General features: G+C 48.4%; 1 protein-coding gene and 1 long non-coding RNA gene across 3 annotated transcripts; both read left to right on the top strand.

Moving 5' to 3' along the window:
• Positions 1-16,493: 16,493 nt before the first annotated feature.
• LOC139832830 (uncharacterized) lies at positions 16,494-17,104 on the top strand. Its single transcript, XR_011747413.1, has 2 exons — positions 16,494-16,614; positions 16,817-17,104. It is a non-coding gene; the product is annotated as an uncharacterized lncRNA (long non-coding RNA).
• A 1,439-nt stretch (positions 17,105-18,543) lies between these two features.
• LOC127309030 (probable transcription factor KAN2) lies at positions 18,544-22,543 on the top strand. Of its 2 annotated transcripts, none has more exons than XM_051340015.2 (6): positions 18,544-19,427; positions 19,529-19,605; positions 20,428-20,473; positions 20,555-20,714; positions 21,774-21,831; positions 21,964-22,543. In XM_051340015.2, the coding sequence occupies exons 1-6, from the start codon at positions 18,914-18,916 to the stop codon at positions 22,087-22,089; spliced, it is 981 nt and encodes a 326-aa protein (XP_051195975.1). In that variant the 5' UTR covers positions 18,544-18,913; the 3' UTR covers positions 22,090-22,543. The 2 variants fall into 2 exon arrangements, with proteins under 2 accessions (XP_051195975.1, XP_051195974.1); XM_051340014.2 differs by having other exon boundaries at positions 18,552-19,427; positions 21,771-21,831.
• The last annotated feature ends 786 nt before the right edge of the window (positions 22,544-23,329 follow it).

Here is a 23,329-nt window from a genome sequence, read left to right as displayed (position 1 = left end):
AAAGGTAACCTCGGTTTCACGCGTTCCCAACCCGGTGACCCCCGGCCGGCGGTTCTAGCGGCCCGTCATTTCATGTGGGTCCCATTTTGGGTAGAAATGTATCGAAACAAAGTCAGAAATATGCGAGGCGTTGCGGGGCTTCGTTTTATGTGACCTAGTAGCGAGAACAAAAGATGGATGTGGGATATGGAGGTTCTTCTGAAAAACCCTTCACGAAATGAGCTATCACGTCCAGAGTTATATGGCTTTTAGGGCAAAAGAACTAGGTATTGCCCTCCGGACACGCATAGTTTGTCGACACGAGCCCATATCGGGCACGTGCGTGTGCCTTGGGACGGGAAGCAACGCCGTATGAAGTGTTTCCCTTTCGGTGCCACGAAAAACCCGTTTCCCATTTCCCGAGTGCCGAAGCGGGCTATTTTCGTGAAGCAGCTACAGAGGGCGCATTCAATAATTTAGCGGGACCTCTGCACGTTGATAGAGGAACACATATACACCGCGGATCACATGCGTGCCGCGTGGGTTAGCTTTCTGGGTAGACCTGCGGCTCCGTGCGGTGTCCTGCCGATTCCGCTGGAAACGGTCCGGATTTGAACTAAGCGTCCACTTTCTGTCGCCCCAAATTTTTTGGAAAATTCATTTTTAGAACCGGGACACGTTATTTTATGTGTAAAGGTAACCTCGGTTTCACGCGTTCCCAACCGGGTGACCCCCGGCCGACGGTTCTAGCGGCCCGTCATTTCATGTGGGTCCCATTTTGGGCAGAAATGTATCGAAACAAAGTCGGAAATATGCGAAGCGTTGCGGGGCGTTGTTTTATGTGACCTAGTAGCGAGAACAAAAGACGGATGTGGGATATGGAGGTTCTTCTGAAAAACCCTTCACGAAATGAGCTATCACGTCCGGAGTTATATGGCTTTTAGGGCAAAAGAGCTAGGTATTGCCCTCCGGACACGCATAGTTTGTCAGAATGAGCCCATATCGGGCACGTGCGTGTGCCTTGGGATGGGAAGCAACGCTGTATGAAGTGTTTCCCTTTCGGTGCCATAAAAACCCGTTTCCCATTTCCCGAGTGCCGAAGTGGGCTATTTTTGTGAAGCAACTACAGAGGGCGCATTCAATAATTCTGCGGGACCTATGCACGTTGATAGAGGAACACATATACACCGCGGATCACATGCGTGCTGCGTGGGTTAGCTTTCTGGGTAGACATGCGGCTCCGTGCGGTGTCCTGCCGATTCCGCTGGAAACGGTCCGGATTTGAACTAAGCGTCCACTTTCTGTCGCCCCAAATTTTTTGGAAAAATCATTTTTAGAAACGGGACACATTATTTTATGTGTAAAGGTAACCTCGGTTTCGCGCGTTCCCAAACCGGTGACCCCCGGCCGGCGGTTCTTGCGGCCCGTCATTTCATGTGGGTCCCATTTTGGGCAGGAATGTATCGAAACAAAGTCGGAAATATGCGAGACATTGCGGGGCGTCGTTTTATGTGACCTAGTAGCGAGAACAAAAGACAGATGTGGGATACGAAGGTTCTTCTGAAAAACCCTTCATGAAATGAGCTATCACGTCGAGAGCTATATGGCTTTTAGGGCAAAAGAGCTAGGTATTGCCCTCGGGACATGCATAGTTTGTCGGAACGAGCCCATATCGGGCACGTGCGTGTGCCTTGGGACGGGAAGCAACGCCGTATGAAGTGTTTCCCTTTCGGTGCCACGAAAAACCCGTTTCCCATTTCCCGAGTGCCGAAGCGAACTATTTTTGTGAAGCAGCTACAGAGGGCGCATTCAATAATTCAGCGGGACCTCTGCACATTGATAGAGGAACACATATACACCGTGGATCACAAGCGTGCCGCGCGGGTTAGCTTTCTGGGTAGACCTGCGGCTCCGTGTGGTGTTCTGCCGATTCTGTTGGAAACGGTCCGTATTTGAACTAAGCGTCCACTTTCTGTCACCCCAAAAAATTTGGAAAAATCATTTTTAGAACCGGGACACGTTATTTTATGTGTAAAGGTAACCTCGGTTTCACGCGTTCCCAACCGGGTGACCCCCGGCCGGCGGTTCTAGCGGCCCGTCATTTCAGGTGGGTCCCATTTTGGGCAGAAATGAATGGAAACAAAGTCGGAAATATGCGAGGCATTGTGGGGTGTCATTTTATGTGACCTAGTAGCGACAACAAACGACGGATGTGGGATACGGAGGTTCTTCTGAAAAACCCTTCACGAAATGAGCTATCACATCCGGAGTTATATGGCTTTTAGGGCAAAAGAGCTAGGTATTGCCCTCCGGACACGCATAGTTTGTCAGAATGAGCCCATATTGGGCATGTGCGTGTGCCTTGGGATGGGAAGCAACGCCGTATGAAGTGTTTCCCTTTCGGTGCCACGAAAAACCCGTTTCCCATTTCCCGAGTGCCGAAGCAGGCTATTTTTGTGAAGTAGCTACAGAGGGCGCATTCAATAATTCAGCGGGACCTCTGCACGTTGATAGAGGAACACATATACACCGCGGATCACAAGCGTGCCGCGCGGGTTAGCTTTCTGGGTAGACCTGCGGCTCCGTGCGGTGTCCTGCCGATTCCGCTGAAAACGGTCCGGATTTGAACTAAGCGTCCACTTTCTGTCGCCCCAAAAATTTTGGAAAAATCATTTTTAGAACCGGGACACGTTATTTTATGTGTAAAGGTAACCTCGGTTTCGCGCGTTCCCAACCTGGTGACCCCCGGCCGGCGGTTCTAGCGGCCCGTCATTTCATGTGGGTCCCATTTTAGGCAGAAATGTATCGAAACAAAGTCGGAAATATGCGAGACGTTGCGGGGCTTCATTTTATCTGACCTAGTAGCGAGAACAAAAGACGGATGTGGGATACGGGGGTTCTTCTGAAAAACACTTCACGAAATTAGCTATCACGTCCAGAGTTATATGGCTTTTAGGGCAAAAGAGCTAGGTATTGTCCTCCGGACAAGCATAGTTTGTCGGAACGAGCCCATATCGGGCACGTGTGTGTGCCTTGGGACGGGAAGCAAAGCCGTATGAAGTGTTTCCCTTTCGGTGCCACGAAAAACCCGTTTCCCATTTCCCGAGTGCCGAAGCGGGCTATTTTCGTGAAGCAGCTACAGAGGGCACATTCAATAATTCAGCGGGACCTCTGCACGTTGATAGAGGAACACATATACACCACGGATCACATGCGTGCCGCGTGGGTTAGCTTTCTGGGTAGACCTGCGGCTCCGTGCGGTGTCCTGCCGATTCCGCTGGAAACGGTCCGGATTTGAACTAAGCGTCCACTTTCTGTCGCCCCAAATTTTTTGGAAAAATCATTTTTAGAACCGGGACACGTTATTTTATGTGTAAAGGTAACCTCGGTTTCGCGCGTTCCCAACCCGGTGACCCCCGGCCGGCGGTTCTAGCGGCCCGTCATTTCATGTGGGTCCCATTTTGGGCAGAAATGTATCGAAACAAAGTCGGAAATATGCGAGACATTGCGGGGCGTCGTTTTATGTGACCTAGTAGCGAGAACAAAAGATGGATGTGGGATACGGAGGTTCTTCTGAAAAACCCTTCACGATATGAGCTATCACGTCGAGAGTTATATGGCTTTTAGGGCAAAAGAGCTAGGTATTGCCCTCCGGACACGCATAGTTTGTCAGAACGAGCCCATATCGGGCACGTGCATGTGCCTTGGGACGGGAAGCAATGCCGTATGAAGTGTTTCCCTTTCGGTGCCACGAAAAACCCGTTTCCCATTTCCCGAGTGCCGAAGCGGGCTATTTTCGTGAAGCAGCTACAGAGGGCACATTGAATAATTCAGCGGGACCTCTGCACGTTGATAGAGGAACACATATACACCGCGGATCACATGCGTGCCGCGTGGGTTAGCTTTCTGGGTAGACCTACGGCTTCGTGCGGTGTCCTGCCGATTCCGCTGGAAACGGTCCGGATTTGAACTAAGCGTCCACTTTCTGTCGCCCCAAATTTTTTGGAAAAATCATTTTTAGAACCGGGACATGTTATTTTATGTGTAAAGGTAACCTCGGTTTCACGCGTTCCCCACCCGGTGACCCCCGGCCGGCGGTTCTAGCGGCCCGTCATTTCATGTGGGTCCCATTTTGGGCAGAAATGTATCGAAACAAAGTCAGAAATATGCGAGGCATTGCGGGGCATCGTTTTATGTGACCTAGTAGCGAGAACAAAAGATGGATGTGAGATATGGAGGTTCTTCTCAAAAACCCTTCACGAAATGAGCTATCACGTCCGGAGTTATATGGCTTTTAGGGCAAAAGAGCTAGGTATTGCCCTCCGGACACGCATAGTTTGTCAGAATGAGCCCATATCGGGCACGTGCGTGTGCCTTGGGATCGGAAGCAACGCCGTATGAAGTGTTTCCCTTTCGGTGCCACAAAAAACCCGTTTCCCATTTCCCGTGTGCCGAAGCGGGCTATTTTTGTGAAGTAGCTATAGAGGGCGCATTCAATAATTCTGCGGGACCTATGCACGTTGATAGAGGAACACATATACACCGCGGATCACATGCGTGCCGCGCGGGTTAGCTTTCTAGGTAGACATGCGGCTCCGTGCGGTGTCCTGCCGATTCCGCTGAAAACAGTCCGGATTTGAACTAAGCGTCCACTTTCTGTCGCCCCAAAAATTTTGGAAAAATCATTTTTAGAACCGGGACACGTTATTTTATGTGTAAAGGTAACCTCGGTTTCGCGCGTTCCCAACCCGGTGACCCCCGGCCAGCGGTTCTAGCAGCCCGTCATTTCATGTGGGCCCATTTTAGGCAGAAATGTATCGAAACAAAGTCGGAAATATGCGAGACATTGCGGGGCGTCTTTTTATGTGACCTAGTAGCGAGAACAAAAGACGGATGTGGGATACGGAGGTTCTTCTGTAAAACCCTTCACGAAATGAGCTATCACGTCCAGAGTTATATGGCTTTTAGGGCAAAAGAACTAGGTATTGCCCTCCGGACACGCATAGTTTGTTGACACGAGCCCATATCAGGCACGTGCGTGTGCCTTGGGACGGGAAGCAACGCCGTATGAAGTGTTTCCCTTTCGGTGCCACGAAAAACCCGTTTCCCATTTCCCGAGTGCCGAAGCGGGCTATTTTCGTGAAGCAGCTACAGAGGGCGCATTCAATAATTCAGCGGGACCTCTGCACATTGATAGAGGAACACATATACACCGCGGATCACATGCGTGCCGCGTGGGTTAGCTTTCTGGGTACACCTGCGGCTCCGTGCGGTGTCCTGCCGATTCCGCTGGAAACGGTCCGGATTTGAACTAAGCGTCCACTTTCTGTCGCCCCAAATTTTTTGGAAAATTCATTTTTAGAACCGGGACACGTTATTTTATGTGTAAAGGTAACCTCGGTTTCACGCGTTCCCAACCGGGTGACCCCGGCCGACGGTTCTAGCGGCCCGTCATTTCATGTGGGTCCCATTTTGGGCAGAAATGTATCGAAACAAAGTCGGAAATATGCGAAGCGTTGCGGGGCGTCGTTTTATGTGACCTAGTAGCGAGAACAAAAGACGGGTGTGGGATACGGAGGTTCTTCTGAAAAACCCTTCACGATATGAGCTATCACGTCCAGAGTTATATGGCTTTTAGGGCAAAAGAGCTAGGTATTGCCCTCCGGACACGCATAGTTTGTCAGAACGAGCCCATATCGGGCACGTGCATGTGCCTTGGGACGGGAAACAATGCCGTATGAAGTGTTTCCCTTTCGGTGCCACGAAAAACCCGTTTCCCATTTCCCGAGTGCCGAAGCGGGCTATTTTCGTGAAGCAGCTACAGAGGGCGCATTCAATAATTCTGCGGGACCTATGCACGTTGATAGAGGAACACATATACACCGCGGATCACATGCGTGCTGCGTGGGTTAGCTTTCTGGGTAGACATGCGGCTCCGTGCGGTGTCCTGCCGATTCCGCTGGAAACGGTCCGGATTTGAACTAAGCGTCCACTTTCTGTCGCCCCAAATTTTTTGGAAAAATCATTTTTAGAACCGGGACACAATATTTTATGTGTAAAGGTAACCTCGGTTTCGCGCGTTCCCAAACCGGTGACCCCCGGCCGGCGGTTATTGCGGCCCGTCATTTCATGTGGGTCCCATTTTGGGCAGAAATGTATCGAAACAAAGTCGGAAATATGCGAGACATTGCGGGGCGTCGTTTTATGTGACCTAGTAGCGAGAACAAAAGACGGATGTGGGATACGGAGGTTCTTCTGAAAAACCCTTCATGAAATGAGCTATCACGTCGAGAGCTATATGGCTTTTAGGGCAAAAGAGCTAGGTATTGCCCTCGGGACACGTATAGTTTGTCGGAACGAGCCCATATCGGGCACGTGCGTGTGCCTTGGGACGGGAAGCAACGCCGTATGAAGTGTTTCCCTTTCGGTGCCACGAAAAACCCGTTTCCCATTTCCCGAGTGCCGAAGCGAACTATTTTTGTGAAGCAGCTACAGAGGGCGCATTCAATAATTCAGCGGGACCTCTGCACATTGATAGAGAAACACATATACACCGTGGATCACATGCGTGCCGCGCGGGTTAGCTTTCTGGGTAGACCTGCGGCTCCGTGTGGTGTTCTGCCGATTCCGTTGGAAACGGTCCGTATTTGAACTAAGCGTCCACTTTCTGTCACCCCCAAAATTTTGGAAAAATCATTTTTAGAACCGGGACACGTTATTTTATGTGTAAAGGTAACCTCGGTTTCACGCGTTCCCAACCGGGTGACCCCCGGCCGGCGGTTCTAGCGGCCCGTCATTTCAGGTGGGTCCCATTTTGGGCAGAAATGAATGGAAACAAAGTCGGAAATATGCGAGGCATTGTGGGGCGTCGTTTTATGTGACCTAGTAGCGACAACAAACAACGGATGTGGGATACGGAGGTTCTTCTGAAAAACCGTTCACGAAATGAGCTATCACATCCGGAGTTATATGGCTTTTAGGGCAAAAGAGCTAGGTATTGCCCTCCGGACACGCATAGTTTGTCAGAATGAGCCCATATTGGGCACGTGCGTGTGCCTTGGGATGGGAAGCAACGCCGTATGAAGTGTTTCCCTTTCGGTGCCACGAAAAACCCGTTTCCCATTTCCCGAGTGCCGAAGCAGGCTATTTTTGTGAAGCAGCTACAGAGGGCGCATTCAATAATTCAGCGGGACCTCTGCACGTTGATAGAGGAACACATATACACCGCGGATCACATGCGTGCCGCGTGGGTTAGCTTTCTGGGTAGACCTACGGCTCCGTGCGGTGTCCTGCCGATTCCGTTGAAAACGGTCCGGATTTGAACTAAGCGTCCACTTTTTGTCGCCCCAAAATTTTTGGAAAAATCATTTTTAGAACCGGGACATGTTATTTTATGTGTAAAGGTAACCTCGGTTTCGCGCGTTCCCAACCCGGTGACCCCCGGCCGGCGGTTCTAGCGGCCCGTCATTTCATGTGGGTCCCATTTTAGGCAGAAATGTATCGAAACAAAGTCGGAAATATGCGAGATGTTGCGGGGCGTCATTTTATGTGACCTAGTAGCGAGAACAAAAGACGGATGTGGGATACGGGGGTTCTTCTGAAAAACACTTCACGAAATGAGCTATCACGTCCAGAGTTATATGGCTTTTAGGGCAAAAGAGCTAGGTATTGTCCTCCGGACAAGCATAGTTTGTCGGAACGAGCCCATATCGGGCACGTGTGTGTGCCTTGGGACGGGAAGCAATGCCGTATGAAGTGTTTCCCTTTCGGTGCCACGAAAAACCCGTTTCCCATTTCCCGAGTGCCGAAGCGGGCTATTTTCGTGAAGCAGCTACAGAGGGGGCATTCAATAATTCAGCGGGACCTCTGCACATTGATAGAGGAACACATATACACCGTGGATCACATGCGTGCCGCGTGGGTTAGCTTTCTGGGTAGACCTGCGGCTCCGTGCGGTGTCCTGCCGATTCCGCTGGAAACGGTCCGGATTTGAACTAAGCGTCCACTTTCTGTCGCCCCAAATTTTTTGGAAAAATCATTTTTAGAACCGGGACACGTTATTTTATGTGTAAAGGTAACCTCGGTTTCGCGCGTTCCCAACCCGGTGACCCCCGGCCGGCGGTTCTAGCGGCCTGTCATTTCATGTGGGTCCCATTTTGGGCAGAAATGTATCGAAACAAAGTCGGAAATATGCGAGACATTGCGGGGCGTCGTTTTATGTGACCTAGTAGCGAGAACAAAAGACGGATGTGGGATACGGAGGTTCTTCTGAAAAACCCTTCACGATATGAGCTATCACGTCGAGAGTTATATGGCTTTTAGGGCAAAAGAGCTAGGTATTGCCCTCCGGACACGCATAGTTTATCAGAACGAGCCCATATCGGGCACGTGCATGTGCCTTGGGACGGGAAGCAATGCCGTATGAAGTGTTTCCCTTTCGGTGCCACGAAAAACCCGTTTCCCATTTCCCGAGTGCCGAAGCGAGCTATTTTCGTGAAGCAGCTACAGAGGGCACATTCAATAATTCAGCGGGACCTCTGCACGTTGATAGAGGAACACATATACACCGCGGATCACATGCGTGCCGCGTGGGTTAGCTTTCTGGGTAGACCTGCGGCTCCGTGCGGTGTCCTGCCGATTCCGCTGGAAACGGTCCGGATTTGAACTAAGCGTCCACTTTCTGTCGCCCCAAATTTTTTGGAAAAATCATTTTTAGAACCGGGACATGTTATTTTATGTGTAAAGGTAACCTCGGTTTCCCGCGTTCCCAACCCGGTGACCCCCGGCCGGCGGTTCTAGCGGCCCGTCATTTCATGTGGGTCCCATTTTGGGCAGAAATGTATCGAAACAAAGTCAGAAATATGCGAGGTGTTGCGGGGCATCATTTTATGTGACCTAGTAGCGAGAACAAAAGACGGATGTGGGATATGGAGGTTCTTCTGAAAAACCCTTCACGAAATGAGCTATCACGTCCGGAGTTATATCGCTTTTAGGGCAAAAGAGCTAGGTATTGCCCTCCGGACACGCATAGTTTGTCAGAATGAGCCCATATCGGGCACGTGCGTGTGCCTTGGGATCGGAAGCAACGCCGTATGAAGTGTTTCCCTTTCGGTGCCACAAAAAACCCGTTTCCCATTTCCCGAGTGCCGAAGCGGGCTATTTTTGTGAAGCAGCTACAGAGGGCGCATTCAATAATTCTGCGGGACCTATGCACGTTGATAGAGGAACACATATACACCGCGGATCACATGCGTGCCGCGCGGGTTAGCTTTCTGGGTAGACATGCGGCTCCGTGCGGTGTCCTGCCGATTCCGCTGGAAACGGTCCGGATTTGAACTAAGCATCCACTTTCTGTCTCCCCAAAATTTTTGGAAAAATCATTTTTAGCACCGGGACATGTTATTTTATGTGTAAAGGCAACCTCGGTTTCGCGCGTTCCCAACCCGGTGACCCCCGGCCGGCGGTTCTAGCGGCCCGTCATTTCATGTGGGTCCCATTTTGGGCAGAAATGTATCGAAACAAACTCGGAAATATGCGAGACATTGCGGGGCATCGTTTTATGTGACCTAGTAGCAGAACAAAATACGGATGTGGGATACGGAGGTTCTTCTGAAAAACCCTTCACGAAACGAGCTATCACGTCCGGAGTTATATGGCTTTTAGGGCAAAAGAGCTAGGTATTGCCCTCCGAACACGCATAGTTTGTCGGAACGAGCCCATATCGGCACGTGCGTGTGCCTTGGGACGGGAAGCAACACCGTATGAAGTGTTTCCCTTTCGGTGCCACGAAAAACCCGTTTCCCATTTCCCGAGTGCCGAAGCGGGCTATTTTTGTGAAGCAGCTAAAGAGGGTGCATTCAATAATTCAGCGGGACCTCTACACGTTGATAGAGGAACACATATACACCGCGGATCACATGCGTGCCGCGTGGGTTAGCTTTCTGGGTAGACCTGCGGCTCCGTGCGGTGTCATGCTGATTCCGCTGGAAACGGTCCGGATTTGAACTAAGCGTCCACTTTCTGTCGCCCCAAAAAATTTGGAAAAATCATTTTTAGAACCGGGACACGTTATTTTATGTGTAAAGGTAACCTCGGTTTCGCGCGTTCCTAACCCAGTTGGCGCGTTTAGTTCATTTTAGTAAAGTAGGAAGGAAAATCAAAAAAAAATGAAAAAACACCTTTGCCGTGTGCACTTGGCAAAGGAACACGGCAAAGGTGGCTATGCCGTGTGCTTTTTGTAGGGGAACACGGCGAAGGGTCCTTTGCTGTGTGCAACGGTTAGGCACACGGCAAAGGTCCTGGGACTTAGGGTTTTGACCGGGCTGGATGTTTTGGATAGGAAAAAAAAAGAAAATACCCACCCGCCGCACCCGTCCCCCACCCCTGTCGCCTCGCGCCGCCGCCCCCCACCCCTGTCACCTCGCGCCGCCACCCCCCACCTCGCGCCGCCGTCGACCACCACCGCCCCCCACCTCGCGCCCGCGCCGCTGCTCCCCACCTCGCGCCCGAGCCGCCGCCCCCCTCCTCGTGCCCGCGCCCGCCTCCCTGCCCCTGCCCGCGCCCGCCGCCCGCCACCCTGCCCCTGCCGGCGCCACGCCCGCCGTCCCTGTCCCCGCCCTGCCCGCGCCCACCGCCTTGCTCCTGCTGCGCGCCCGCACCCGGCTGCTGCTGCGCGCCCACGCCCGGTGCTGTTGTTGCGCTTTTGCTGCTCCGCGGTGCTGCTGCTGCGCGCTACTGCTGCTCCGGCACGCCGCCGCCATGCGCACCGCGGTGGCCCGGGCTGGCTGCCATGCTGCTGCTGCTGCCTGTCGGCCCCACTGCGGCTTGGCCACGCTGCTACCGCCTCGGCACGACGCCGCCCTTGCTGGCCTCCTCCACACGCCGACACCGGCAGGTATGCGTAGTTTTTTTTAGGTTTGTTAGATATATATTCTATTTTGCTTGTCGCATGTTTGTTAATTTGTTCAAAAAAATCTTATTTTTGCAGGATCTGCGTCGAGTTCGAGTGTAGGGCGCCGTCTTCGTAGGGCATCTTCGGCCGCGATCGATCACGCTTCGAGGGTAAGGCCTTTTCCACCTCTCGTGCCTAGGGTTTTTTTGTGTCTAGATAACCAAGTCACTCGCGAAACCTAGGTGTCTCCCATTCGGAAGGGTTACGCGAATAAATATGCATTAAATTGCATATTTATAACCGTAACTCTTCTGGATTGTCCACGTTTTTTGGACAGCCGGAGGATGTGTAGATTGGGTACGTTTTTCATGCTCTAGTCCGTTCCGAGACAGGATTTCGACGGCGCCTTCCCGTTGTTCTCCGGATGCACAACCTCTCGGCTATTCGCCGAGACGTGTATCTGGAGAACAGCGGGGAGGTGCTACCAAAATTTTGTCTCGGTACGGCTAGAGCATGGAGAACGTATCCAATCTGCACATCCTCGGGTGGGATTAGGATCCTAGTAGAGCCATAGGATGAGTGGCGTAAAACTTGTGACAAACCATGGAACTAATACCGGTGGAAATTATTGTGAAATGTGGATTGAAAGGATTGTATGAATGTTTTGGCACTAATGAAGGATGGAGAATCGCGACTGGATGTACACGGGCAGAAACAGCAAGTGGGACTTTTACAGTTGAATGGAGAGACAAGACCAAGCAGTTTGTGGAAAATGCGTTTCCAGACCCCAGCAAGCCCGCAAAAATATTCTGCCCCTACAAGAAATGCTGTAACAAGAAACGATAGAATAAGGATGACATTAGTAAACACTTGGTCAAGGAAGGGTTCACACCGTTCTACCATGTTTGGAAATTCCATGGTGAAAAGCCGCCTAAACGTGCGAGAACGCAGTCACAACAATCACAGCAGAGTCAGCCAACGGGACATTTGCGTGATGGGTTTGATAACTGCCTGGACGACTTCCTTGATGCAAATGCACATGAGGAGGCGGAGACACATGAGGAGGCGGAGACCCCTGAGGAGGCGGACACAACTGAGGTGCCGGAGCCAAGCACAAAGAAGTTCTACGAGACTTTGTTTGCCGCGCAGAAACCTCTTCATTCACATACGGAGGTTACCCAGCTGGATGCAATCGCTCACCTAATGGTCTTCAAGAGCGATAGGAACCTGAGCAGAGATGGGTTCGATGATCTTCTGACTATCATTGGCAGCATTCTGCCGCAAGGGCACCTCCTGACGAAGAACATGTACGAGTCTAACAAAATCCTCAGTGCACTTAAGATGCCATATGAGCAGATACATTGTTGTCCAAATGGATGCATGCTATTCAGAAAAGAACATGCTGAAGGAAAGTATTGCATCAAATGCAAATCCTCTAGGTATTTCGAGGTGGACTCCGGTAATGGTCAGAAGAGGCAGATAGGGGTTGCCCAGAAGATCCTCCGGTACCTTCCATTTCTCCCGAGGATCCAACGGCTTTTCATGACGGAGGAATCTGCCCAACAGATGCGCTGGCCCTCATTGGGGCATAGATATCGTAAGGAGAAGATGATACATCCATCGGATGGTGCAGCATGGCAGAAGTTCGCAGCTTTGCATCCGAAGAAAGCAGGTGACCCAAGGAGTGTGGCAATTGCGATATCCACAGATGGGTTCAATCCATATGGCATGTCAGCTGCGACATATAGTTGTTGGCCCGTGTTTGTCATTCCCCTGAACCTGCCCCCTGGCGTTGTCATGAGATCGCAGAACATGTTTGTGTCGCTCATAATCCCAGGGCCAAAATACCCGGGTAAGAACATGAGCGTGTACCTGGAACCGTTGGTGGGTGACTTGCTTGTTGGATGGGAGGGGCGCGGGGTGCGCACATATGACGCCGTAACAAATCAAGAGTGGGAAGAGATCCACACATATGTTCTGAAAAGCATGGAGGAAGTGAAGCCGTACATCGAGTAAGTGTTAAATGCTTAGTTGTTGCAAACATTTACTCGTTATTAGTTCGTGGCTAACTCTTCTCCTTTTCATTGCCATAGACAATTCAATGAAAAATACTGGAAGGTACGAAGCAGGGGTCCTAACTACCAAGAAAAGGATGAGCTCTTTAAAAAGGGTGGTGGATTCGGTTTCATTAGTTGGTTCTCGTCTTTGGTACTATTCTATCTAACTTTGATTCTAGTATCGACACCCATCGAATACTTCTCGTACTAAACTTGGCGTCATAACTTGTAGGCAAAAAGGGATAGAGAGATGAATCCCGAGCTACGAAAAATTGCCAATGGCTTTGAGTATTCCACGGCGTCATACAATGCTTATGACGTGAATGGGTATCGCTTCCATACCCACGAGTACACACAGAGCCATCCCAACCGGAAGACAATAAATAGCGGGGTCTTATGTGAAGGCTCGGATGGACTCCATTACTATGGAAGAGTCGAGGGTATATACGAGCTGAATTACGGTTTTGGCAAAGGGCTAAATCCTGTTGTATTCAAATGTCATTGGTTCGACCCACGTCGGGTGAAACGGAAACCTGAGATTGGGTTGGTTGAAGTTGACCGAAGCTCGGTATATGCTGGAGATGATGTATATATATTGGCTACCCAGGCTTTCCAAGTGTTCTATCTCCCATACGCGTGCAAGAACCCGAGAAAAGGTCTACTGAATTGGGATGTTGTGATCACGGTACTGACGCACAACAGGCCTCCTTTGCCAAACAGTGAAGATTACCGTCGCCTAGACCCCTCTACATACGACGGCGACTTCTATCAGGAAGAAGGGCTACCAGGAAAATTTACTATCGACTTGCCTTCAAATGAGGACATGGAGGAAGAACACGAAGCTACGGGCATGGATGAAGACACGGCGCAAGATGAAGTTGAGGATGTCGAGAACCAACAAGACTTGACATTGCTTGAGCGCTTCCGTGCAGGCCTTGACGCCAATGATCTGGTGGGACCACCTCCAGGTTACGTGGATGATTGGTGGGGCAACGATGATAGCGATGATGACACAACTGCTCGCACAATTGTTCGCGATGAGCCGGACAATGGATACTAAAGTTTGTAGCAACTCTATGTAATAGTTATTGTAAAACTAGCCTATTTGTGAGAACTCTATGTGATTGTAACGCTACCCTATAATTTGGTATTGTGGACTTGTGGATGGTTTTTGTACATAATTTGTTGCATTATAATATTCTTGATTTACTCGTTGATGTCCTTATTAATATTCATCTATTTATATCACTTTTGTATCATGTGTACTAATGAAACTAATCTTTTTTGTCAATGCAGGTGATTGAAAGATGCCACGAGGAGGAGGCGGAAAAGGAAAGGGGGCGGCAAAGACCGTCAAGCAGAGAGTCAAGAAATTGGCGAATATTGTGGCATCCGTCAATAAGGTTGTTGGGGGCGCTTCGGGATCCACTTCGAGACAGCGAGACAGTCCTCCCCGAGACAGTCCTCCCCCAGCTAGTTCTCCCCCAGCCGACCCTCCACGTAGGAAGAGGAGGACGAGGCGTCCGGCTAGTCGCCCCTTAGCCGAGGAGGAGGTGGAGGCGGACGTGGAGGATGGTGGAGAGGAGGAAGTGTAGGAGCTTGTTCACCCGAGCTTTATTTGTCACTCAGATGAGGAGCGGCATGTGGAGACTAGGGCCTCTGAGGAGGAGGAGGAGGAGGAGGAGGAGGAGGAGGAGGAGGAGGAGAAGAGCAGCTCTGAGGAGGAGGCTATGGCCTATGATGACGATGATGGGAGGCAGTGGGTAGAGCCAGAGGAGTACGTTGAGTCTGACGAGGAGTTGATGAATGCCCCGGCTATCACTCGTAGGCAGCGTGGGACCAGCGGGCTCCCCGACCTACCTTACGCTCACAGCCATCTTGAGCTCCAACCCGCAGGAGAGAGGTACGTATCAATTGTGCTTGTATTCTAATATCGTTTTGCTTTACTCATTTTTATTCTAATGTGTTTATTTTATTTTCATTGTGCAGGGTGTTTGCATATAAGGATGCTGTCACGCCGCCTCGCGCCTATTCGAGCATTCTTGGCTGTCTCATGAGAAGAAATTTTCATGGGATTGTGAAGATCCCTAGTGGTGAAAGAACTGTATCTTGGACCTGGGAGGACTACAGGTATGCAAAGAACCCGAGCCCCGAGTATAGAGACATGCAGGAGCAGGTGCAATGTCTTTTCTGGATAAGTTCCATTCACTTCTCCTCATTTAGTAATGCCTTTGACAATAGTAGCACTAATGGCTTTCACCCTTTTTTACCTTTGTGCATGCTTGCAGATGTACTTTGCCATGCAGTCGGGGAAGCACGATAAATGCATGGCCGTGTTGTACAAGATTTGTATCAAGATGGTCACGGATATGCAATACGAGGCGCGTTTGAGCTGCGTTCGCAATTGGTACGCCGAGAAGCGCAACGTTCGCATTACCAAGTCGCAAGCTCAAAATAAGCATTTGGATGCTTGGCAGTACATGCAGGTAACACTATGTGTATTTCCATTCAAATGTGAATTTTTGACTTGTTAAACGCATCCCGTTTGATTAATATTTGTGTTTTCTGCAGGTGGTTCCTCAGTACGTGAGTTCCAACAATAAATGCTACGCGGCCATAGTGAAGCACTGGACAAGCGACGAGTTCAAGAAGAAGCACGAGGAGGGACAGAACTACCGAGCGATGATGTACGGTGCTTCACACGTCCAGGGCAGCCTCCCTCTCGAGGTCGCCAGGAGAAGAGAGGTGAGCACTGCAATTCTTTGTTTCTTACTTTCGGCGGTATTCTTCACTCCGCATGCCCCCTTCACTTATCAAAATGCTATCTCTTTTGCAGGCCAAAAAGACAGGCGTGGATCCCAAGTTCTTCGTGTTTTGGGAAACAATGCATAAAAGGACAAAGCCTCATCCTACAACGGGGTCGATGTGGGTGAATAAAGGATCAGAGCTGCGGAGTACCAAGTTCATGCAGAAGTTCAAGGAGGTACACGGGGACGACATCGACCCTCGCACTTCCGACTTTGACCCTGAGGTTGCTGTGCTGGCGGGAGAAGGCGCGAGGAATGGGCGCTTATGGATTGGAGATGGCAACATTCCCCCTGAGACCATTCCTACTCTCTCCCAGCTCCGAAGGGGCAGGACGAGCTCCCAGCCCGCTATAGAGAAACGCCCACGGCTTGGGACCATAGCTATGGAGGAGATCCGGGTATGTTCTTTATCCTCCCCAATCTACACTTCGTTTCATATTTTCTGCTGCAACAATCATGACAAAACAAATGGCACAACGTAGAATGAGATGGCTGAAGAAAGGAGGCGACGTGAGGACATGGAGACTTTGGTGAGCCAGCAGCAGCTGGTCCAGCAGCAGCAGGCCCTGATCCAGCAGCAGCAGATGATGGAGGTTATGAGAGTCCAGATGCAATCCTTGATGCCGACTGGCGGGACTGGTCCTCATCCTCCTCCTCCTCCTCCTTTCACCTTCCCTTGGGTAAGTAGTCAATATATACATATGCCATTTTGCTATCTTTGCATCTATTGTTAAATAATGCTCACCATTTGTTCTTGTAGTCACAGAGTTCGGTTGGAGGCTCCAACCATGCGGCCCAAGGTGAATTGGAAATCACGCCGACGCCTCGTACGTTAGCTCAGCAAAGCACGAACATTGGGAACCAACGCGCGTTGTTCCAGGTTAGTTCTCCTAAATTGGTGACTCGCGCGCTTCTAAGTTTAGCCTCACTCACTCTAGTCTTCAAACGCATCAAAATTGCAACTTCTCAAACATATATGACTTGTCAATCTCACTTTATTGTCCAAACTTGTCAAAATTGCAACTTGTCAAAAATATATGACGTGCCAATCTCACAATGCCATCTTGATTTGAAACTTGTAGGATGTGCAACATGATGCCCCTTGATCATCACCGGCGTGGCCAACATGTAGAGCCCTTGATCATCATGGTTTTCATGTGCTTGCGGTGGACATGTGGCTAGCTTTGCCGTATCTATATGGTGTTTATGTACTTTGCACTATGGATATGTAACCACTATGGACTATGTGACTTCTTTGGACATTTGATGGATTTGATGGACTATGTGACTTGTATGGACATTTGATGAACTATGTGACTTCTATGGACATTTGATGATCTATTTTGTTGTTATTTATGTGGTTATGATGATATGGTGACACCGGCTATGATGATATGGGGATATATGATGATATTTGTGAGTGTTTTGAACTGTTATGTATATATATTGCTTTGAATGCAGGGATTAAAAGGAAAATAAACATAAAAAAACTAGGCGTGCCCTTTGCCGTGTGCAGCCTGTGCTTCCTGGGAGGCAGGGGCGACCATTTGGTCAGGCCAAACGGCCTTTGCTGTGTTCCTTTCTTTGGTGGCACACGGCAAAGAGGGAGGCCTTTGCCGTGTTCCTTCGTCGGTGGCACACGGCAAAGAGGGGGAAGGGGTGGGCCGTGGCCGTTTCTTCGCCGTGCTGCGTCTGATGGGGTGGCACACGGCAAAGGTTGAAACACACGGCAAAAATGTTGGCTTTTGCCGTGTTCCGCGATGACTGACACACGGCAAATGTTTGAATGTTTGCCGTGTTCGCTGCTAGGATGCACACGGCAAAGGTCATCTGACGTGGCGCCGTCCGCTAACTCGGGATTCCATCAAAAGTATTTTTGCCGTGTTCCGGGGTGGAAGGCACACGGCAAAGTTGCCGTGTTCCGCGCAGCCGTTTTTCGCCGTGTGGACTTTGCCGTGTTCCGCCACACGGCAAAGGCTTTGCAGTGTTCTGAAGAGCCTTTGCCGTGTTATTTGCCAGCATGGCAAAGCCGTGTTTTCCCGTAGTGTTTTAACCTCATTTATTTTAACACCCAGGGATCCTCAAGTAGTAATGCAATTCCTATTCCGCCGCAAAAAAGTAGTTAACTGCTTACTGAGTTTTATCCAAGTGGGCCCAAAACTTCTTAATTCTAAGATCTCATAAAAGAAATCAAGATTAGCCGTAACATAGCTTTTTCGTAGTCTATTGTAAACACCAAGCCTTGTGTTTTCTTCCTATAAACCTCATGCACAATCTCATGAGTTGAGTTCATGTTTGTTGACAAGATATATTCATTATTTGAACTTATCATTGCATCAAGGACACTAATTCAGTACACTTGATTTAAAACAAGTCATTCATTGATGCATGTGTATATATACGCAATCATGGCTATATCATCAGATATTAGAGGACACAAATTGTACACCGACATAATTGTATTTCGACAAATGGATACGGACAGGACGTACCACTTGCATAGAGTGCTACAGCTAGCTTGGAAGGGACAAATGTTTTTTACCCCACAGCGACGAAGCAAATTCATCAATGCTCTTGTTCTATTATTCAGCCCTTCTTTCACCAGGACAGCACCACCAGTCCACCACCCATGCATTTCCTCCCTCTTAATTTTTCAATGTACATATGTCCAGGTACAACGCTAGACTGGTAGGCGTATAGTACAGTACCCACCGCACATGAGTGAGATAGAGATGCATATAGATAGATAGCCAGAAGTGAGAGAGGGAAAGGGCAAGGACACAAGCAAAGAGTCACATCTCTACCTCTCTCTCTCTCTATCTCTCTCACTTTAACATGCCCACACACATACGCACACACCGACGCATACACTTGTCAATTGTTCGCGAGCCACTGATTCGCTAGCGCACGCATCGCACACACTATATACAGTAGTCTCGTCACACATCTCACTCTCACCCAACCCACACCCCACACCCCTCACCAAATCCTCCTCTCTCTAGCTAGCTCATCCACCAACAGAACCCATCCATCATCTATCCAGAAATCAAGACCCACCAAATTTCCCAATTGAGAAATCACAGCAGAAAATCATTTCGGATCCATCCATTCTACAAGCAAGCTACTAGCTTCTTGATCTGTTGCTAGTAGAAGCTTGCTAGCTCGCTATAGCAATTCCCATGGAGTTGTTCCCCAGGCAACCGGACCTGGCGCTGCCAGTTAGCACCACCAGTTCGTCCTCCACCTCGGCGTCCTCACCTCCAGCTAGCTGGCCAAGGCCACCAGACGCTGGCTGCAACAGCAGCAGCATGGATCAGTTCAGCCCCCTAGGGTTTTGGCGAGCCACCACCGACATCGCTGCTGGGGTGGCCAATAAATATGGTTCCCCGTCGGCGGCAACCGCAAGCTACTCCAACCACAGCAACCACTACCATCACCGGATGAATGCTTTGCTCAAGCCGATAAGAGGAGTGCCCATCTACCACCACCACCCCTTCCAGCTTCACCAGCAGTACCAGCAGCAGCACATGGCAATGACCTATCGGAGCAACGGCGGCGGCGGCCTACTGCCATCGTCCAGATCGTCGAGGTTCCCGCCGGGGCGGCGCAGCGTGCGGGCGCCAAGGATGCGGTGGACAACCACTCTGCATGCTCGCTTCGTGCACGCTGTCGAGCTCCTTGGTGGTCATGATAGTATGTATACTTAACTAATTAATCAGTTAGTTAAGTAGAAGATCATGCCATCAAGTTTCTTGCTAGTACTAATTCTTGCAGATTTGGTGTAATTTGATTAGGAGCGACTCCCAAGTCAGTACTGGAGCTGATGGATGTGAAGGATCTCACCTTGGCACATGTCAAATCTCACTTGCAGGTTGGTACACACAGTTTTTATTTTCTTTCAGGGCACACATTACTCTTTTTCACCGAGGTATAGCTTGATCTATGCTGCATTTCAAATTTCTCTGTGGCATCTTCTCAGGCATGAATCAATCTTTTCCTTTAAGCTGGTCAGCTATATATATATGCATGGATGTCAAAGATTATAGTTATTACTATTATCATATGAGATGACAAAAAATTGAAATTTGGAAATTAAGGAAATAACAGTAAGAATACTAGCTAGGTAGTAGTGCTGATGTAGCTTGTGCATATGCAATTCTCTGAAATATGGTAATGGAGCAGCTTCAAACAGGTGGGGAGCAGATGGTATTTGCAACGTACCATATGAAAAAAAAGCTGAGCATGTGTATGTGTTGTGTGTCTGTGCACTGTCTTTGACGCGGTGAAGTAGTGACTGATCTTTTCTTTTACTACTACGCATGCATGAACTGATTCTAAAACAATGTGCACTTTTCTCTCTCTTGCAATGGATGCAAGCAAGTAGTATACTATGAACAATTGTTGGATCCTTACCTTCTGGAACTCTGGATTAATCCACTATTAAATGTGCTCGTATGTTTTTACATCTGAGAAAAAAGTGGCACTAAATGCATGCTAGCACTGATATATAATATGTACTCCCATGAACAATGATCGTTTTAATGCAGTTGAGTTCTAATTTGTGACTAATGATAGGAGTACTTTGTACATATGCATATACTCATTATTCACATTAATATGCATGAGCTGATATGTGCATAAGTTTTTGTTGCAATCATTAATTTTTACTTGTGTACCATCCTATCTGTTGCAGATGTATCGTACGATAAAGAGTACCGACAAACCAGCGATTTTGTCAGGTATGAATATATAAAGCCACAGTTTTATTAGTCGAGCACCTGATATAAATTCATTATATTGACATTGAAACGTATGCTTAGGACAAAATGAAGGATTAGATAATGGATCAGCGGGTGAGATCTCGGATGAGAGCTTGCCGGAGGCACTTAGCACTCACCGGGGTACAGATTATAATGGAACCACTGCAAATTCGCACAGCAGCAACAGTTACAATGGTGGTTTGTGGAGCAACTCTTCAAGGTAAACTCTTCTTCATTTAATCTGCTCCAAACTTTAACTAGCTTATATACCTTGCTTGCTAAACACATACAATAGGATTGTCGAAATATTTTTATATGATCACCATATATACAATTTCTCTGAATAAATAGATGGATTCACCGCCTTTACTGAAAAAGATATATTTGGAAAATATTAGGAACGTAATATATGTGCATAGTGAGCATAAGGAACAAAAGACCGTTGTAGGAATGGACAGTAGTGTACTCATATATGCATGCATGTAGCTATAGATAACATATACCAGCACTGCAAACATTTGGATGTTTGCCTGATTCATGTTAATGGCAAGAAAGGCTCATATTTCTGTTTTAGCCACACAGAGTGGCAGCATCTGTCTCCCTCTCTCTCCAGATCCCTTTTTCTCTCATCTCATCTCTCTCTACACATGCAAATGCAAGAAGTGCTCTCAGGAAAAAGTGGAAGGAAATCTTGGCATTGTTCGATTTGTCCAGTACAGGGTGGACATTTGAAACCTCATGATGGTGCAATGATCCCCTGAGTAGTTTACTGTCTGCAATGAAACTCTCTCTCTCCCCACTGTACATGCATCGACATTTACACATGCAGTACACAGGTACTAAGGAGGCAGGCCCACCTATACTAGAAAAGATCAAGATGACAAAGTGTACTTAGTGCCGAATGAAAAATTACCTCCTTTACTTCTGCATGAAGAGCCACCCCAACAAAATATACTATGAAAACATTTTTTTAACAAAAGCAAAAAGAGAGTCCAAACAAAGGACAAAGCTGGGGACTTCTTTGGAGTTGCTCAAGAATCAGACTAGCTAGATAATCTTGTTAACACATCATATCGATCTTGTAGTCAACAAATTAATTAAGCATCATATATGTTTCTCAATGCACGGGCCCTATCTATACATAGTATACAGTAACATGCTTTTGTGTTTATCTTGATCAGTGACTAAATCTACATTATTAATTATATATCCTACTTCTTACTTCTAATTACTTGTAATTACTGTTTAATAATTTATCTATGGTGTGGCATTGCAGCAGGGTTGGATGGCCTGGTTTCCCCACAAATAATGCTGAAACTGGAACTTCATGTCACAATGTAATGCATACTCCGATCAAGCAACACATACATAGGATTCTATTTGCACCATGAATATATTATATAACTAACAACTATGTAAACTACCACTGGATGTTTTATAAACTAATCAGTGGCATTTTGTATCTGTAGGAGGATGCTCCGTCGAAGAGCCTCGAGATGTCGGCTGAGATGAACGTGTCGTGCATCTCCGATCAGACATCAAGTCCACCAGGACAGCCGAACCTCGAGTTTACCCTCGGGAGGACACGCCATTAAGTAACTAATTAATACATATTTGTAGCTAGGCTTATTTAATTGATCCAAGTCAGCCAGGATAGCTAGATCGAGGTAAAGATTAAAGGAAAAAAGATGGGATGCAGGCACAAGAAAAGAGGAAAGCATTCGGTGAGCACTGCAACATTCTGATCAAGGTCAAAGGTGCCGATGAGATAAAAGAGATGTGTGTGCGTGTGTGTGGAAGAGAGAGATAGAGTGAGCTAGATAGCTTTGCTAGAGAGAGAGAGAGAGAGAGCGAGAGAGCAGTAGTACTATGAGATCTTGCTGCTCCATGAATGGCTTCCTTTATGTATAAAGTGATCAATTATGTTGTTCAAAGTTTGTGCATGGAATGTGGGAGAGATGGAGATCTAGAGAGAGTAGGGGGTATCCATCCATCTTTTTTACTGCCACATAAAAAGCTGGAAAAATAAAAAGGGGAGTGATTCATCCACGACAACGTGCAGGTCACTGATTAATTAAAGCCCAAAAGCAAAGAGAAAAAGTTTGGATGAGATCTGGACAGTGCCTGATTTTCATGGAATTAGTCGTGAAGTGTGCATGCTTGTCCTGCAAAGAAAGTTCATATCGAGTATATAGAGCTAGGAAAGCTAAAAGGAAGAGATAGATGGCTCAATCTGCTTTTGCATCTTGTGCAGTGTGTACTAGCATTGGTGGATTGACGAATTGTGTCTATCGTATTAGGGCATCTCCAACGGGGCGACGCAAATCGGATGCGGAAAGTGGTCGCACGCGTCCGTTTGCGTTGTCTCGCGGAGAGGAAAATGGTCGTTTTTTACCAGCGTTCATTTGCGTCAGGGATGCCTCCAGCGGGCCGACGCATAAATATTTTTACCTAATTTTTTTCTTTTTATTTAATAACCATAGATAGAAACATTACACAAACTACTACATAGTTTCGAACATGGTTTCAAAATTGTAAAATAAGAAAAAACCTAACTAGTGTTAGCTCGCTGGTTTCGTTCTTTCGGTGCTAAGAAAGAACACTCTCAGACACCCAGTCGCCCAAACTAGAAAATTCAGCTGGATTCTGTGTGCCTATGTTCTTAGATGTGCAGGAAGAACATCCAGAAACCTACACTAGTGGTTTCAATTAGCGGGTGGCCATCTTCTCTGCAAAGAAAGAACATTCGAACAACACTAGCTGTCAGTGTCCTCGTCGGACTCGTCCGTGTGGTAGTGCCTGCGGCAGGATGTCTTGACGATCATCTCGTTGTCG

The sequence above is a fragment of the Lolium perenne genome, chromosome 6 (genome assembly GCF_019359855.2).
Source record: "Lolium perenne isolate Kyuss_39 chromosome 6, Kyuss_2.0, whole genome shotgun sequence".
NCBI lineage: Eukaryota > Viridiplantae > Streptophyta > Magnoliopsida > Poales > Poaceae > Lolium > Lolium perenne.
This window is presented reverse-complemented; position numbering and strand designations above follow the sequence as displayed.